Source organism: Chiloscyllium plagiosum, unplaced genomic scaffold (genome assembly GCF_037043375.1).
Source record: "Chiloscyllium plagiosum isolate Xiang-an unplaced genomic scaffold, Cpla_swu_hap1 HiC_scaffold_43, whole genome shotgun sequence".
Lineage (NCBI taxonomy): Eukaryota > Metazoa > Chordata > Chondrichthyes > Orectolobiformes > Hemiscylliidae > Chiloscyllium > Chiloscyllium plagiosum.
Window position 1 is genome coordinate 26,454,755 of NW_028270181.1, and position 19,622 is coordinate 26,474,376.

The 19,622-nt window shown below is 41.7% G+C and overlaps 1 protein-coding gene across 1 annotated transcript in view; it reads right to left on the reverse strand.

Moving 5' to 3' along the window:
- Positions 1 to 19,622, reverse strand: part of bmpr1aa (bone morphogenetic protein receptor type 1Aa) — a 214,965-nt gene that overhangs the window by 42,834 nt on the left and 152,509 nt on the right. Inside the window, exons 4-5 of the mRNA XM_043678714.2 lie at positions 2,352 to 2,490; positions 135 to 237 (exon numbers count right to left, since the gene is read on the reverse strand). Coding sequence (XP_043534649.2) covers positions 135 to 237; positions 2,352 to 2,490 — 242 coding nt within the window. The remainder of the gene's footprint in view (positions 1 to 134; positions 238 to 2,351; positions 2,491 to 19,622) is intronic.

A 19,622-nucleotide genomic window follows, 5' to 3' on the forward strand; every position in this document is an offset into this window, starting at 1 on the left:
TCTCAGCAATGGTCAAATCGCATGAACAAAAACAGTATGGCAATTCATGAGATTCAATGTTAAAATACAAGGTTAATCCTTGGTATAATGCATCAAGAGAGCTGAAAATCCTGACTTTACAATGTTAATTTTACCTTGCATTGGAAATCTGCTCCTTCTAACCTCATGCAGCCAGAGCCAAGTGTAATTTCTCCATTTTCATCTTCTTCAATAATGGCAAAACAATTTCCATTTGTTCTGAATTATTAAAAAAAAATAATATTTTATGCATGATATTAATCAAGCAGTTTGAGATAATAACAGCAAGAGAGCTAGAAAGCAGTTTAAAGTCCTAGCTGGTAGTACAAGAAAGGAGAATGTTTACTGTTACAAGGTCTGTGACAAGGAAGAAAACATGTGCAAGGAACCCTAGTAAAGTACTACTGAGCTCATTTTTGATCAGCATAGCTTGTTGCCTAGGGCATAAAACTCCATAGCATGCAAAGAACGCAACCTAATGAAGAAATGATACTATACTTGTCAGGTATAGGTTTTTCCATGTTCCATCCTTACATGTAATACAAAAGTTACATTCAAGCCAAGTAATAAAGTTCAATAGCGCAGAAAATGCCTTTTGGCTTATCACATGCATGCTGGTCAAAAACAACTACCTAACTGTTCCAATCCGAACTTGCGAATTTTCCTCAAGTATTTTTGAACTAAAAAGTAAGACATTTATTTCAACCATAAAGATATTCACCTTTAAAGATGCTCAGTGGGTAAGCCACATTTCATTATTCAAATTGTCAATCATACTCACCATTCTCCTTTGTTGTTAAAATTAGGCAATTGGGATGTTAATTAATCACATAAACAGCCTCAGTCAATTGCTTGTTAACATGACATTACTTCACAGTGATAGTGGGGAAAATTTAGTTTGACTCCTTGCGACATACTCAACAGCTACAGGTAAACGAAAAATCAGACATACCCCATACCATAATACACAGGCGTAGTTATGATTTTAATCATTAACATATGGTGAATTTTAGCAAGCAAAGATGCACCAGTCTTATAACCGTCAAACTCAAAACCTTTCATTTAAATAGTATCTTAAATATAGTAACTGTCCAATCACAGAATGGATATCAAGCAATAAAATAGGAAGAGTAGCTCAAGATATGATGAAACAGAAATATTTTGAGGAAGATTTCAAAAGTGATGACAGACGTAGCAAGAAAGACAACTTATTGAGATGACTACAAATTTTACAGGCCTAGCAGCGAAAGTTCTGTTCCCAATAGTCAAATGAAAGATGGCCAGAATGAAGACAGAGTATTAACACCATGAAGTTTAATGGAAAGTGGGAGTTATGGAATGAATTTTACATGTATATCCAAGCCTCTGCTCGAATACATACAATGGCGAGTTTGCTATTCTTGGAACACTGACTGAAACTATCGGCAATCCTAACTTCCAAAACAGAAGCATGAGCAAGAGTGAAGGATATAAACTAGATTGGCTTAAAGTTAAAAATATCAGATACCATCTTGCATTAGTAAAATTAAATTCACTGCCACAAGACAACATCATCACATAATAATGAAATACCTGCCCCATAAAAAGGCCATGGGGTGGCACAGTGACTCAGCCATTAGCACTGCTGCCTCACAGCACCAGGGACCCAGGTTCAATTCCCACCTCGGGTGACTGTGTGTGTGGAGCTTACACATTCTCCGGTTTCCTCCCACAATCTAAAGATGTGCAGATCAGGTGAATTGGCCATACTAAATTGCCCATTGTATTAGGTGCTTTGGCATGGGTACATACAGGGTAGGGGAATGGGTTTGGGTGGGTGACGCTTCCATAATGTAGGGAATCTATTCTAATTTAAGACTGGCAAGTGACAGCAGAAACAATAAAAAACACTTATTGATGTTATCTTCTGAGGTAAGAGGACATTTTCAGTTCAGTAAAGATGTGCCAAGGAACCACAAACCAGAGTTACACAAATCATTAAAGTATGCAACTGTCATGACTGTACCTTTGAGATAAAAGCATAATTGCTCCACTGTCTTTGCTAGACTGATACACCACAACGTTTTATTATTCTTTCAGCAAGAGGGAAGACATTCTAACACTTTTGAATGTGGAAGCACTGCAGGTAGAGCTGATGGACTGCAATGCTTTAATTTCATTCTGTCTTGTCTTGACATGACAGCAATATAAAGCAAAAGAATAAAACTCTAAAAGGTGCAAAATTTGTATAGAATATTAATACACTTGACAAATACATCTTTATGACTGATTCATACTACATCTTTACATCAGTACACCTTTCTGTCACATTTGATGAACAGTGCAATACTCACTTGCATGTATTGTTTGCTTCTTCAGTTGCACAGTGACCAGAGCAGTAACAATTAAGTCTTGGCTCTGCATCTTCGGGTGCAACTGTAGCACCATTGGACTTCATGCCTGTTCCCATAAGCATGCTATCTGGATTCTGACCTTTTAAAAAGAAAGCATGAAAATGGTCATAAGTTGAGGTTGTAAGTTGAGGGCAGCTCACAAAAAAACATGATCAATAACAGTAAACTACACAGATTGATGTTGTACTATCCTATATTAAATTAATAAACGAAATAAGCCACTGACAACAATGATTGAAGACATGGGGCAAATTCTTGGCAAGTTGGGAAACTGCATTGTCAACAGAAGAAAATTATCATGAAAGTTGGTAAATATGTTTTTGTAAAAACCCAAACTGGAAACTCCTCTTCTAATCTGGTTTATAGGATGCAGTTCTGCATTCTGTAGCTAACTCTTAAAGCACTCACAGTAATTAGGAATAGGCAACAAATGCTGCCTGTGTCATACAGAGAACAAATATGTAGGAGAACTGAGTGGTAAGAATGGAAAGAATAGTTCCATTACTTCCAATGCATTAACCTTTCTCCTAATTCTGAATATTAGCTCATTATTCTTGTGTTTAAGAATATTTAAGACATCAATAATTTGATTTTGAAAGTACTCAAAGCAACTTTCGTAATGTTATATACAAATAAAGACAAGCAGGAATATCTACAATGAAATTAATATCTTTACTTCTACAGACCTTCTTTAAATACAGGTAGTTCTCCCAGAATGCCATAGTTATGCTCCAGCGATACCTCACTTAATAGAAAGTAGCTTAATATAAATAATGGGGCTTATGGGAAAAGTGATGCGAGGGGCAGACCAGCAAAAAAAAAGTCACTCATGATCCCTCAAAAATCACCCAAACGTCTAACACAAAGTAGAGCACAGCCTGAATTAAGGTATAAATCATATTTATCAATGAAAGAAAAGTAAACTTAAGACAATACATTTAAAAAATATTGTTAATGCAGGGACAGATGGTCATCATGGTGCATAAGATAGACATTTCTGTTAAGCGAGCTACATCACATATTCTCTCCTTACGCTCAAAATATATTACAGTATCTATCTTCTCTTCCAGTGTTATAACCTTTCTTTTGCATTCACCACTCTCAGTTTTATCACCAGCACGCTTCTTGCTAACATTCTTGTCACCATGCCCCTCTATTCTTTTCAAAAAAATTGATGGTAGTGCACCTTTCACAGGAAACTGCTCAATGTATCTCTTTCAGAAAGCTGCTCTCTGTACAGTACCTCTCACAGAAAGCTGCTCTGGTGGTAGCTGACATCGGCACATGTGCAGAATGGCATAAAGACAGACCCTGACGTTTGGCACATTATGAGCGACATTATGAGCAAATCACACTGGTAGAATGCGTGTTATCTAAGAACTACCTGTACAATATTTCTGGACAGCCAAGCCATCTCACTTGGTAGATAGAGTATATTGGGTCCAGGTCGATGTGTTTGTTGATGGAGTTTGTGGATGAGTGCCATGCTTCTAGGAATTCCCTGGCTGTTCTTTGTTTCGCTTGCCCTATAATGGTAGTGTTGTCCCAGTCAAATTCATGTTGCTTGTCGTCTACGTGTGTGGCTACTAGGGATAGCTGGTCGTGTCGTTTCGAACATCCCAAGCACTGAGGATGTCACCTAGACAGGGGACGAAACGTTTGAAAATGTGTTGCTGAAAAAGCACAGCAGATCAGGCAGCATCCAAGGAGTGGGAGAATCGACGTTTCGGGCATGAGCCCTTCTTCGGGGCTGTGCTTTTCCAGCAACACATCTTCAGCTCATTCCATACCTGCACCACCGTGCGTGAAAAATTTGCCCCACAGGCCTCTTTTATATCTTTCCCCTCTCACCCTAAACCTATGCCCTCTAGTTTTGGACTCCCTGACCCCAGGGAAAAGGCTTTGCCTATTTACCCTTTCCATGCCCCTCATAATTTTGTAAACCTCTATAAGGTTACTCCTCAGCCTCCGACAGTCCAGGGAAAACAGCCCCCGCCTGTTCAGCCTCTCCCTGTAGTTCAGATCCTCTAACTCTGGTAACATCCTTGTAAATCTTTTCTGAACCCTTTCAAGTTTCACAACATCTTTCCGATAGAAAAGAGACCAGAATTGCATGCAATATTCCAGCAGTGGCCTAACCAATGTCCTGTACAACCGCAACATGACCTCCCAACTCCTGTATTCAATACTCTAACCAATAAAGGAAAGCATACCAAACGCCTTCTTCACTATCATATCTACCTGTGACTCCACTTTCAAGGAGCTATGAACCTGCACTCCAAGGTCTCTTTGTTCATCAACACTCCCTAGGACCTTACCATTAAGTGTATAAGTCCTGTTAAGATTTGTTTTCCCAAAATGCAGTACCTTGCATTTATCTGAATTAAACTCCATCTGCCACTTCTCTGCCCGTTGGCCCATCTGGTCAAGATTCTGTTGTAATCTGAGGTAACCCTCTTCGCTATCCACTACACCTCCAATGTTGGTGTCATCTGCAAACTTACTAACTGTACCTCTTATGCTCGCATCCAAATCATTTATGTAAATGACAAATAATGGAACTCAATTGCTGGGTCCTGCTTTTAAGCTCGATACTGGATGATGATTTTATTTCTGGATGGCCATTCATCAAATACTTCAACAGAATCAAAACTTCTCATCTAGCTAAAACTGTAACTGCCCTTTTGTAAAAACACATTTTCATCTCTGATCTCCAGCATCTGCAGTCCTCACTTTCTCCTTTTGTAAAAACAGTCTAGGTACATAAACACTACTTCCATCTGAAGTCTGGTCTTATGATTTATTTAAAACTCTACAATATGAAGCTATGAAAATTGACTGGGCATACTTTTCTTCTGAGTTTAAAAGGCAGGCTTAAATCTCATGGGCTCAACATTATTTGAGGAATATTTACTGAATTTCATTCAAATTTGTCTGTTAAAAAAGCTACATAAAACTATCGGTATGTCAGAAGGATTTAGAAAATAAATGTGCATTGGGTCTTCCTATGTTCTGACTGCAACAGATTGGTGTCAGCAGCTGGAACTAACACCAATCTCATAGCTTCTGAGATATGGGATAATACTTGCATCAGCACTATGTAAAAGTTTACACGTAGCAATAAAATACAATTTTTCAACAGAAAAAGGTAAAAACACCATTTCCTGAAGATTTGAAACTACTGCGTGAAGTTTATAAATTGCACATGTGTAGTTTTGGGAGGCAGGATAAGGCCAATCGTGAACAAAATACTTCCTTTGATTGTTATAACAGAATCATTTTTAAATGATTACTTCCTGGAGAGATCTCAGTCATAATTCGGGATTAAGAAAATTCTAGACTTTCTACACATTTTGTTATTTCATGAGACATGGGTATTTAGGCAAAGCCAACATTTAAAACCCATCCTTAATTATCTCTGAGATGGCATTTGAAATCTATTATAGTACTGGGGTTAAGTGGCTCGATCCATCTCTACTTTGGAGATGGCAACAGGATAAAACTTTAAAACAGCAATTCAAAATCAAAATACAGTGGATATTTTAAATATGAGATAAGAAAAAACAAAATGCTGAATGAATTCACTGAGTCAGGGAGCAGCTCTGGAAAGAAACTAAATAAAAATTTCAGGTGTGGCAGATTTCCTTCCCTAAAGGATGTGAATAAACCTGATGAATTTGTACAACAATTTATGATATTGGTCATGGACATAACAGATTAGGATTTGCATTCTAGATGTATTAAATTAATTAAAATGAATAAAAATCCCAGTCGTGAGATCTGAATACACGCCCACAAAGAATTAGCCTCGGCCCCTCTGGTGAAATCATCCCGAAACCACCATCTCACGTAATTCCCTTCCTAAACCTTTCCTCTCTGCCAATCTTAAAACCTAGCTCTTTGACCAAGCTTTGTTCATTTGATATATCATCATCATCATCATCTGTGGCTTGGTGTCATACTTGCTTTATATGGCTTCTGTTAAATGCCTTGGGATGTTTCATTATGTTGTTACCAAAATTAATGTGCTGTCATGCCTGTAAAAGAATTTAGCTTGAATCTCCTGTCAGTGCAGACTAGACTGCCTGGACATGCAGTAAATGAAAGACATTGTGGAAAGGTTGAATAAAACTTTTATTAATACTATAATGAATCTGGACCAACTAGGGACAGACATAAGTAGCTTCGCCATATATTCCATCCGGTTCACCTATCAAAAATGATTCATTTATTTTAAGCTTCAAGGCTTGATTGAAGTTTCGATCTGCTTCCTGGACTACACCATGACCATTTCTCATGCTAGTAAATTCCTTTTAGTAAGCATTTTTTTGTTGTTTTGCATTCAACTAGCATACTGGGATTTTACTTTTAACTTCTAACTATGTTGAAAAATTCCACCGAACCGTTAATGTTAAAATTTGAACTACTTCAAGATTAGGTCTATTTATTTGCAAACTTGCACAAGCTTGTGGCTAAGAGCGAAGGATTCTCAAGATATGATGGGTTTATTTTGAAAGATGTCACCAGTATAGACCAAAGATATATTACTTACCAGAACTATGAAGAGAAGCAACTTTTTACTGATAACTGTAAAATGTACTGATGTCAGAGGCCAGACTCAACCCAAACTCTCAGCTTAGTTTGTCATTAGATTTAAGTCCTACTAGTTCCCGATCACTATCAAAGTGGAAGACCAGTTGTGTGTCACAAGGATCAGTGCTGGGTCCACTGCTTTTTGTCATTTATATAAATGATTTGAATATAGGAGGCATAGTTAGTAGGTTTGCAGATGACACCAAAATCGGTGGTGCAGTGGACAGTGAAATTGATCACACCAGAGTGCAATGAGAGCTTGATCAGATGGGCCAATTGGCCGAGGAGTGGCAGATGGAGTTTAATTTAAATAAACGTGAAGGGTTGTATTTAAGGCAAACCAAGGTAGGACATACACACTTAATGGTAGGGCCATGGGGAGGGTGGCTGAACGAAGAGGCTCTGGCATAGTTCCTTAAAAGTGGAGTTTCAGGTAGACAGGGTGGAACGTGTTTGGCATGCTTACCTTCATTGGTCAGAACAGTGAGTATAGGAGTTGGGATGTTATGTTGTGGGCATATAGGACATTGGTGAGGTCACCTTTGCAATATACCATTTCAATACTGCGTACAATTCTGGTTGCCTTCTATAGTTAAACTTGACAGGGTGCAGAAAAGATTTACAAGGATGTTACCAGGACGGAGGGTTTAAGCTATAGGGAGACACTGAATTGCCTGGGGATCTGAAATGATTAGATTACTTACAGTGTGGAAACACGCCCTTCGGCCCAACAAGTCCACACCAACCCGCCGAAGAGCAACCCACCCAGACCCATTCCCCTACATTTACCCCTTCGCCTAACACTACGGGCAATTTACCATGGCTAATTCACCTAACCTGTACATTTTTGGACTGTGGGAGGAAACTGGAGCACTCGGAGGAAACTCACACAGACACAGGGAGAATGTGCAAACTCCACACAGACGGGAGGCGGGAATTGAACCTGGGTCTCTGGCACTGTGAGGCAGCAGTGCTAACCACTGCCACCGTGCTGCCCAATGTTGGAGACTGATGGATGACCTGATAGAGATTTATAAAATCACAAGGTGCATTGATAGGGTGAATAGCCAAGGTCTTTTTCCTCGGGTAGGGAGTGTCCAAAGCTAGAGGACAGTTTAAGGTGAGAGGGAAAAGATTTAATAAGGACCTGAGGAGTAACTTTGTCATGCTGAAGGCGGTGGAACAAGCTGCCAGAGGAAGTGGTGAAGGAAAGTACAATACAACAACATTTAAAAGGCACATGGATGGGTATATTAATAGGAAGGGTTTAGAACGTATGGGCCAAATGCTGGCAAATGGGACTACGTCACATTGGGATGTCTGGTCGGTGAGGATGAGTTGGACCAAAGGGTCTGTTTCCATGCAGTATGACTTTGTGACTGTAAAACTTTACATTTTATATTTACACTGCATTCTCCATGTGGCAGTAAATTGGTGAAGTGACTCATTGAAGTGCGAAGAATTGGTCAAGTGATCATAATGATTACTAAAATGATTAAACTGTAACCCAAAAATTACAAAGTTATGACAGTAATAGGTTAGGACCCTCACACATTAGCAAAATGAATTAATTTTTCAATGCAAACTGCCCTGAACAAATTTTTTTTAATGCAAGAGACAGCTCTGCATTGAGCAATGCTTTCATATACAAAAGAAAATCAGGCACCATTGTCTTGATTAGATCATCTGGTTTACATCTTGTTTGTTTACAAAGCAACAGTGTTCTGAATATACGGTTACAATTTGCCTTTACCTCAGGGAATTCGTGCAAATTTATCCAAATTTTGGCTTGCAAACGCAGACTCTTACCATGTTCAAACTTAAGTTTTTATAAAGTAAATAAAGAGTGAATTATTTATCATCACACAGGAGGATGATGAATCTTCTGTACTCAACTGACACACCGGAAAGTAGCTCAGAATGCTAGGTATACTCCTGAATTGACCTAATAGTCCGACAAATGCCTGGACGACAGATAATGCTTTTCAGAACTACAAAATCAAATTTCTTCCAAGCTGATATTTAAGCAGAAATGTACTAAATCAATGACAAAAAAAACTGCATTTAACTTTTTCTAGTAATTTAAACAGTCATAAATTGTCAAGAAGCTTTTAATCTAAATTTTGATGATGTAACTTGGCACTTGTCCTGTGAAATTCTTGTTTTCATTACTGAAAAATGGAATTGAACTCAAGATACAAAGCGTCAACATGAAAAGTGAATGAATTACAAAAAGCAAGATTTCAAGTTCAGCAGGTAATAGAGAAGACATATAGAATATTGGCCTTTATTTCCAAGAGAATAGAATATAAACATAGCGGTCTTGCTAAAACTCTAGAATGCACTTGAGACCACATTTGGAATACACAGTTGCTCCCCACATCTATGATAACTGGCACATTGGAAACAGTCCAGAGAAGGTTCACGACATTGATTGTGTGTATGAAGAAATTTTCTTATGAGGAGGTGGGTAGTAGATTGGCTCATTGGAGTTTAGGAGAATAAGACAAGGCATCATTGAAACACACAAGGTTTTTAGGGGACAGGACAGATGCAGAGAGGTTGATTCATGTTGAGTGTGTGCCTAGGACCAGATGGCATTGCCCATTTAAGACAGAGATGATGAGGGCAGTGAATCTGTGGAATTCCTTACAGTAGAGGCTGGACAGTTAAGTATGTTCATGGCAGAGATACACAGAATTCTAAGTATAAGGAAATTAAGGATTATGGGGATATGTCAGTAAGTGGAATTGAGGATTTTGAGATCAGTCATGATTCATTGAATGGCAGAGTGGACTCAATGGGTTCAATGGCCTATTTCTGTTCCAAAGTTGCATGGCACAATATTAACTCACTTAAATGCATTGGCTGGAGTTTCTGGGAGTGATTCAAGAGATACAGCAAAAATTCATTCCAAGGTAAAAGAAGCATGGTACAGGAAAGATGAGGCAACCATGGCTGACTAGGAAAGTCAGGGATAACATAAAAGCAAAAAGAAAACATATAATGTGGTGAAGGGCAGTGGGAAACCAGAGGATTGGGAAGCTTATAAAGACCAACAGAGGGCAACAAAAAAAAAAGAAATAAGGAGGAAGAAGTTTAAGCGTGGGGGTAAGCAATGCAGTAACATAAAGGAAGACTGTAAGAGTTTCTTTAGACATATAAAGGGCAAAAGTGGACATTGGTTTGCTGGAAAATGACTCTGGAGAAATACTAGTGGGGAACAAGGAAATGGTTGAGGAACTGAATAATTACTTTGCATCAGTCCTCATGGTGGAAGAAATGAGTAATATCCCAAAAATTCAGAAGAATCGGCCATCACCAAGGAGAGAAAACCTGAATGGCCTGAAGGTGGATAAATTACCTGGACGAGAAGGATTACTAAAGAGTTGTAAAGGAGATATAGTGGAGGCTTTAGTGGTGATCTTTCAGGAATTACTAGAGTCAGAGTGCGTCCCAGGGAACTGGAAAATCATTACCATAGCACTCCTGTTTAAAAAGGGAGTAAAGCAAAAGACAGAAAATTACAGATTGATTAGCCTAACCGCAGTCATGGTTAAGATTTTGGTATCCATTGTAAAAGAAAAAAATTCTGAATACTTCAAAGTGTATGGTAAAATAGGGCAAAGTCAGCATGGGGAGGTCATGCCTGACAAATCTGCTAGAATTCTTTGAGGAAGTAACAAGCAGGTTCGATCAAGGAGAGCCAATAGGTGTTATTTACCTGACCTCAAGAAGGCCTTTGACAAGGTGCCACACAGGAGGCTGCTGAGCCAGATGAGGGCCCATGATGTTACAGACAAAGTGCTGGCACAGACAGAAGACTGGCTATCTGGCAGAAAGCAGATGGTGGGGATAAAAGGGTCTTTCTCAGATGGCAGCCAGTGCAAGTGGTGTTCTGCAAGAATCAGTTTTGGGACCACAACTTTTCACTTTATACATTAATGATCTAGATGACGGAACTGAGGGCATTCTGACTAAGTTTGCAGACAATACAAAGATAGATGGACAGGTAGTATTGAGGAGGCAGGGAGGCTACAGGAGGATTTTGACAGGTTACTCATTTTTTAAATACGGGTGCCATGGTAGCGATTGTCCAGTCCTCTACATAACCTCCCTGACTCTAGCGATTCCTGAAAGATCACCATTAATGCCTCCACTACATCTTCTTTAGAACTCTGGGGTGTAGTCCATCTGGTCCAGGAGATGGACTACATCCACCTTCAGGCCACTCAGTTTTTCTCGCCATCCTCCTTGGTGATGGCTCCTGACTCAGACCACATTTGAAGTATTGTGCGCAGTGTTGGGCCCCATATCTCAGGAAGGATGCACTGGTCCTGGATCGTGTTCAGAGGAGGTTCACGAGAATGGTCCCAAGAATGAAAAGCTTAATATAGAAGGAATGTTTGGACTCTGGGTTTATACTCGATGGAGTTTAGAAGGATGAGGGGGGGATCTATTTGGAACTTAGAGAATACTGAATAGCCTGGACAGAATAGACGTTGGGAAGATGTTTCCACGGTAGGAGAGACAAGGACCAGAGGGCAGAGTCTTAGAGTGAAGGGAAGACCTTTTAGAACAGAGATGAGTAGAAACGTCTTTAGCCAGAAAGTGGTGAATCTGGAATTCACTGTCACAGAAAGCTGTGGAGGCCAGATCATTGAGTATGCTTAAGACAGAGATAGATAGGTTCTTGATTGTCAGGGTGATCAAGGGTTACAGGGAGAAAGTGGAGAATGGGGTTGAGAAACTTTTCAACCATGACTGAACTGCAGAGCAGACTCGATGGGCTGAATGGGCTATTTTCTGCTTCTATGTCTTATGGTCTTAAACTCAATGTCAGACATAGTACCTTCCCTGTCATAAATATGCTTCATCTCCAGATAGAATTGTGTAAAACAAAGAAAGAAAGGAAGTCTCACATTGTTGTAAAAAGCTTACACAGAAATACTTTTCGGCACAAGGTGATGCCCAAGTTCACAGCATCAACCTATCACTTGCACAAAACGTACATGCTTGTCCCTCAAGAATGAGGAATTATATTTTCAAACCAGTACATACAATAAGTGCTGTAAAATTGAGAAGTCAACACTAATAAAACAAAGTTTTAAACTGATTTGAAATGGGAAACAGCATCTTATTTTTCAAAAAGAAAACTTAATTGGAGGTGTGGGCTGTGAAATTATGGTGACTCAGTAACAAGCTAACTAAGTCAAACAAATGCTCATACAGGACTAGATACTAAGCTTTATGCCTACACAATTTCTACAAACAGCTATTAATTTTAGCATGACATATAAACTGCAATAATAAATTGCATTTCCCTCAGAGTAACTTGGTTGAACCGTTGATAACTCATTTTTAATTAAACCTCTGACAAGCAGATACAGCTGGACTAATGATATCAGCTCAGTAAAGTCATTGAACCCAATCATTTGGCAAGCACTAAGATCCCTGTTCAACAAGCAGAAGCACAGTGTTAACAATGTACAAGTAATCTTTTATTACTATTGCAGCTTGTCATGCTAGTTCACAAATGGTTAGTCAAGCACACGATCAGAAACTTAATCAGAGAATTATCTTATCTTTTTGGCTGCTTACCAACACTTATTTTTAACTGCCCATAATCTATAGATGCTTTTGGGGACAGCCTCAGAAGAAGTCCAGTAGAAGCAGTCAACCAGTTTTACTAATGTATCAGAGAAATACCACTGTTGCTGGTGTTGTGCTCCATCTTATCCTAGGAAGTGCACAAGTACAAATGAATTGTACACACCATTGCAATTATCTCACCAGAATAAAACTCCCATTTTGAGAGGCACAGAACTCAGCATTGCTTCTGGACCGTAAAGGAAGGATATTGTGAAACTTGAAAGGGTTCAGAAAAGATTCACAAGGATGTTGCCAGAGTTGGAGGGGTTGAGCTATAGGGAGAGGCTGGGTCTGTTTTCCCTCGAGCATTGGAGGCTGAGGGGTGACCTTACAGAGGTTTATAAAATCATGAGGGGCATGGATAGGATAAATAAACAAGGCCTTTTTCCTGGGGTGGAGTCGTCCAGAACTAGAGGGCATAGGTTTAGGATGAGAGGGACAAGATTTAAAAAACGACCCAAGGAGCAACTCTTTCACACAGAGGTGGTGCGTGTATGGAGGAAGTAACTAGCAGGTTAGATCAAGGATAGCTGATGGATGTATTTACCTGGACTTCAAAAAGGCCTTTGACAAGGTGCCACTGAGTAAGATAAGGGCCCAACGTATTAATGGCCAGCTGAATAGATAGAAGCTAGGCTATCTGGCAGAAAGCAGAGAGTGGGGATAATAGGGTCATTCTCAGGATGGCATTCTCAGTGGTGTTCCTCAAGACTCAGTGTTGGGATCACATTTCACTTTATACATTAACAATCTAGATGAAGGAACTAAGGGCACTCTGGCTAAGCTTGCGGACGATACAAAAGATAGTTAAAGGGACAGCAGCACTGAAGAGGCAGGGAGGCTACAGAAGGATTTGGACAGGTGAGGAGAATGGGCAAAGAAGTGGCAGATGGAGTACAACGTGGGCAAGTGTGAGGTTATGCACTCTGATAGGAAGAATAAAGGCATGGATTATTTTCTAAATGGAGAAAAAATTCAGAAGTCTGAAGCACGAAGACACTTGGGAGTTCTTTTATGGTAAACTTGCAGGTTGAGTTAGTAGTTAGGAAGGCAAATGCAATGATGAAATTTATTTTGAGAGGACTTGAACATAAAAGCAGGGATGCACTTCTGAGGCTCTATAAGGCTCTGGTCAGACCACATTTGGAGTATTGTGTGCAGTGTTCGGCCCCATATCTCAAGAAGGATATACTGGTCCTGGAGCATGTTTAGAGGAGGTTCACAAGAATGGTCCCAGGAATAACATATGAGCAGCACTCAAGGACTCTGGCTTTATACTCTGTGGAGTTTAGAAAATTGAGGAGGGATCTAATTGAAACTTACAGAATACTGAATGGCCTGGACACAGTAGATGTTGGGAAGATATTTCCATTGGTAGGAGAGACTAGGACTCGAGGGCATAGAGTAAAGGGAAGACCTTTTAAAATTGAGATAAGGAGAGACTCCTTCAGCCAGAGAGGGGTGAATCAATGGAATTCGTTGCCACAGAAGGCTATGGAGGCCAGATCATTGAGTATATTTAAGACTGAGATAGATAGGCCCTTCAGCATCAAGGGGATCAAGGATTACGGGGAGAATAGGATTGAGAAACTTATCAGCTATGATTGAATGCAGGAGCAGACTCAATGGACTGAATGGCCTAATTTCTGCTTCTATGTCTTATGGAATGAGTTGCCAGAGGAAATGGTGGAGGCAGGTACAATTACAACATTAAAAGGCAGTTAGGAGGTTTGGATATAGGCAAAATGCTGGCAAATGGATGACTTGACTCTGGTCAGCATGGACGAGTTGGACTGACGGGTCTGTTTCTGTGCTGTACATCTCTAGGAGTCTATCTGGCTTTGTAACTCTGCTTCAGATTAAAATCACACTGAAGCAATGTAAGTGAATTTATATAATAATTATAGGAATGCCTTTCCATTATTGGGGATGGAGGGCATTCTAAAATGATACAAAATGATATATGGAGAGAAAGAAAGAGCTTTCTTGAAGTAACAATAATGTTTCTAAACACAAGTGGGTTTACTTGTTTCTTAGTTCTGCTGAGTCTTTGCTCTCTTATCCCAACGCAACCTCTTTTCTTCTAAAGCATTACCATCTCAGCTCTATTCTCAGAGTTGGATTATGCCTCAGCCAATAGCACCACAACCCCAAATACTAGCACCACAACCCCAAATACCAACACCACCCATGTTCAAACCTCACCATCATTTAAAACTGCTACTTCAAAAATCTTATTCCTTCATTATTTTACACATGGTTTCACACATTGTTTTACTGACTCCACTGTAGTTTTCCTCGCAAATCGATTTGCTCCGATTAACAGCAGCTGCTTGAGTCAAATCTCAGACAAATGCAAACCATTAAAAACACCTGGTAGATAGGACAAAGAACATTCTTGTCTCCATGGCTAAGTCACCAAAGGCTGATGATCATAGTACTAATATGGAGCTTCTTCAACACCTCTAGGACTAGTATGCGGTCATGGTCAGGAAGGAGAGATCCCATCCAGAGTGAGACATGGTCCAAGTGAGTACATAATGCAGGGAATTTGGAGACTGGATGGGAATTCAGCACAGTAAGAAAGCGGTGCTTGTTTGGTGCTTTTCTGGATCACAGTTTCTAAGATCTTTTTACGGATAAATTGAAGCCCAGAATTGGGGTCCCAGCACAAAGGAAAGATTGACATCAGAGGAAAACCTTAAGTGGTTGGTAACAGCTACTAATTTGACCATCTATTATTGGTTACTTTCAGACTGAAGATAAATAGGGAAAATATTTACAGGTTACAAACCTACAGACCAGTAGGAAGTTCTTAATTTGATTTTTAAAAACTAAGTAAATTAAACAGTTGTAGGGTTGGGGTCAATGTGTTGTACCTGCATGACATGGGAGCAGGTGGTTCACAATGACCACAAGTGCTGGTTTGCCTGAGGAATTCCAGCTCAGAGTTGAAGAACTAAAGTCTTTTGTGTGATGGGGAGGGGTCTCTGTTTCAGAATAATCACATCCCTTAGATTAACTCCCTTGAATTTAAGCGATGATTAGGGACAGAAGGATGTGACTATGACAGAAGCAGGTTGAGGGATCCAGCCTCAGCCCTTGAACTTGTCGAACAGGTTTGAGATTCTTGTTTCCTCTGCGGAAGACAGCAGGGACTGTACAGGGAGCCAGTCAAGATTGGGCTAGAAAAGAGAAATGTTGTAGACAGGGAAATATAGATTGGTCTCTTTGACCAGGATCGAGAATCCCAAAGGCTGTGGTGCCTGCTCCGTACTAGGGTTCAGGATATTTTATCTGGGCTTCAGAGGAACTTGAAGTGAGAGGGGTATGATTATGATCCACGCAGGTACTAACAATATGGCTAGAAATAGAAACAACGTTCTGAGGGAATATAATTATTAAGGGTTAAATTAGAAAGCAGAACCAAAAAGGTATTAATCTCTGGATTACAACCTGAGCGATGAGCTAATTGGCAGAGGGCCAACAAGATTAAAGACATAAACACGTGACTCAAAGACTGGAGAAACAGGTTCAAATTCCTGAGGCATCAGTACTGGGAAAGTAAGAAACCATTCTGATGAGACAGGCTCCACCCACGGAGTCCTGGCAAATCACAACTGAGCTTGTGGATAGAGCTTTAAACTAAATTGTTGTTGGAGGTTGGGGGGGTGGTTAGCAATTGCATGGAGAATTCTGGGAAGGATTTTGGGGGGTTGGGAGTTGCTCAGCAGAGGTTATTAATGTATACAAGATACATAATAAGAGGGAGCATGGGAAAGACTCAAGAATCTAATTTCAGGCACAGCAGTTAAGAAGGTGGGCAGACAAATCAGGACTAAGGGTGCTGTACTTAAATGTATACAGTATACAAAACAAAGTTAGCTTATAGTTGAAACTTTATTGCTGGAACAGCACAGCAGGTCAGGCAGCATCCAGGGAACAGGAGATTCGACGTTTCGGGCACAGGCCCTTCCTCAGGAATGAGCAGAGAGTGTTCAGCAGGAGAAGATAAAAGGTAGGGAGGAGGGACTTGGAGGAGGGGAGTTGGAAATGTGATAGGTGGAAAGAGGTCAAGGTGAGGGTGATAGGTCGGAGTAGGATGGAGACGGAGAGGTCAAGAAGAAGACTGCAGGTCAGGAAGGCGGTGCCGGGCTGGAGGGATCCGGCTGAGACAAGGTGGGGGGAGGGGGGATGAAGAAACTGGTGAAGTCCAAGTTCATCCCCTGCGGTTGGAGGGTTCCCAGTCGGAAGATAAGACGCTCCTCCTCCGACCGTCGGGTTGTTGTGGTTTGGCGGTGGATGAGTCCAATGACCTGCATATCCTCGGTGGAGTGGGGGGGGAGAGTTGAAATGCTGTGCCACAGGTTGGTTGGGTTGGTTCGTCCGGGTGGCCCAGAGGTGCTCTCTGAATCGCTCCGCAAGTAGGTGGCCTGTCTCCCCAATATAGAGGAGGCCACACCGGCTGCAGCGGATGCAGTAGATGATGTGGGTGGAGATGCAGGTGAATCTGTGGCGGATATGGAAGTTTCCCTTGGGGCCTTGGAGAGAAGTGAGGGGGGAGGTGTGGGCGCAAGTGTTGCACCTCCTGCGGTTGCAAGGGAAGGTGCCGGGAGTGGTGGTTGGGTCGGTGGGGGGTGTGGATCTGACAAGGGAGTCGCGGAGGGAGTGGTCTCTACGGAAAGCTGATAGGGGAGGGGAGGGAAATATATCCTTGGTGCTGGGGTCTGTTTGGAGGTGGCGGAAGTGACGGCGGATGATGCGCTGTACATGGAGATTGGTGGGGTGGTAGGTGAGGACCAGTGGGGTTCTGTCCTGGTGGCGGTTGGAGGGGCGGGGCTCAAGGGCGGAGGAGCGGGAAGTGGAGGAGATGCGGTGGAGGGCACCGTCGACCACGTCGGGGGGGAAATTGCGGTCCTTAAAGAAGGAGGCCATCTGTGTTGTACGTATTTTGAACTGGTCCTCCTGGGAGCAGATGCGGCGGAGACGAAGGAATTGGGAGAATGGGATGGCGTTTTTACAGGGGGCAGGATGGGAGGAGGTGTAGTCCAGGTAGCTGTGGGAGTCGGTAGGTTTGTAGTAGATGTCCGTGTTGATTCGGTCGCCTGAGATAGAAACAGAAAGGTCTAGGAAGGGGAGGGAGGAGTCCGAGACTGTCCAGGTGAATTTGGGGAGACAGGCCGCCTACTTGCGGAGCGATTCAGAGAGCACCTCTGGGCCACCCGGACGAACCAACCCAACCAACCTGTGGCACAGCATTTCAACTCTCCCCCCCCACTCCACCGAGGATATGCAGGTCATTGGACTCATCCACCGCCAAACCACAACAACCCGACGGTCGGAGGAGGAGCGTCTTATCTTCCGACTGGGAACCCTCCAACCGCAGGGGATGAACTTGGACTTCACCAGTTTCTTCATCCCCCCTCCCCCCACCTTGTCTCAGCCGGATCCCTCCAGCCCGGCACCGCCTTCCTGACCTGCAGTCTTCTTCTTGACCTCTCCGTCTCCATCCTACTCCGACCTATCACCCTCACCTTGACCTCTTTCCACCTATCACATTTCCAACTCCCCTCCTCCAAGTCCCTCCTCCCTACCTTTTATCTTCTCCTGCTGAACACTCTCTGCTCATTCCTGAGGAAGGGCCTGTGCCCGAAACGTCGAATCTCCTGTTCCCTGGATGCTGCCTGACCTGCTGTGCTGTTCCAGCAATAAAGTTTCAACTTTGATCTCCAGCATCTGCAGACCTCACTTTCTCCTCAAAGTTAGCTTATAGTACAGGTTGAAATTGGTAGGTATGATGTTTGCAGGTTGCACAGAGACATGTCTGGAAGGGGATCAAGACTGGGATCTAAAGTACAGATGGGACAGGTTACCATGCTAGTAAGAAATGAAATTACATTGATTGCAAGAAGTGCTATAGAGGTAGAAGGCATAGAATCTGTGTGGGTAAAGTTGTGGAACCAAAAGGCAAAAAGAACTGATGAGAATTACTTACAGGGCTGCTAGCAGTAGTCAGGATGTGGGGCAGAAAATAAATTAGGAGATAGAAAAGGCAGCTGAAAATGTGTTGCTGGAAAAGCGCAGCAGGTCAGGCAGCATCCAGGGAACAGGAGAATCAACGTTTCGGGCATAAGCCCTTCTTCAGGAAACGTCGATTCTCCTGTTCCCTGGATGCTGCCTGACCTGCTGCGCTTTTCCAGCAACACATTTTCAGCTCTGATCTCCAGCATCTGCAGACCTCACTTTCTCCTCAAAGATAGAAAAGGCAGGCAAGAAAGACTATTACAATAATCATGGGGTCTTCAATATGAGGTGAACAAAGAAAATCAGGTTGATAGCGGACCTCAAGAAAAGGAATTAGTGGAATGTCTATAAGATTTGTTTTGGAGCAGTTGATGGTAGAATCCACTAAGGAACAGGCAATTTTGAATTTGGTGATGCGTAAGTGAGGCAGACTTGACTGGGGAGCTTAAACTAAGGAACCCATTGGCAGAAGTGACCATAATATGACAGAACGCACCCTGCAGTTTGAGGGGAGAAGCTGGAATAAGGTGTAACAGTATTACACTTGAGTAAAAGTACGTACAAGGACATGAGGGAGGAGCTGACCAGGATTAATTAGAAGGGGAGCCTAGCAGGGAAGATGAAGAAGCTACAGCAACAGCAGGAATTTCTGGGGATAATTTCACAGCAGAAATTCATCCTAAGGAGTTTAGATCAGAGTGGTGCTCTTCAGTCCTCACTTGTGCCTAGTTTATTTTAACCTTACTGCAAATTCTCTTGCAAGGATGCCTACCTTGAAGAATGATTTGGAGATGCCGGTGTTGGACTGGGGTGTACAAAGTTAAAAATCTCACAAAACCAGGTTATAGTCCAACAGGTTTAATTGGAAGCATACTAGCTTTCGGAGTGACACTCCTTCATCAGGTGATTCCTTCGTACCTTGAAGAAGTTCTCCTCCTCTCT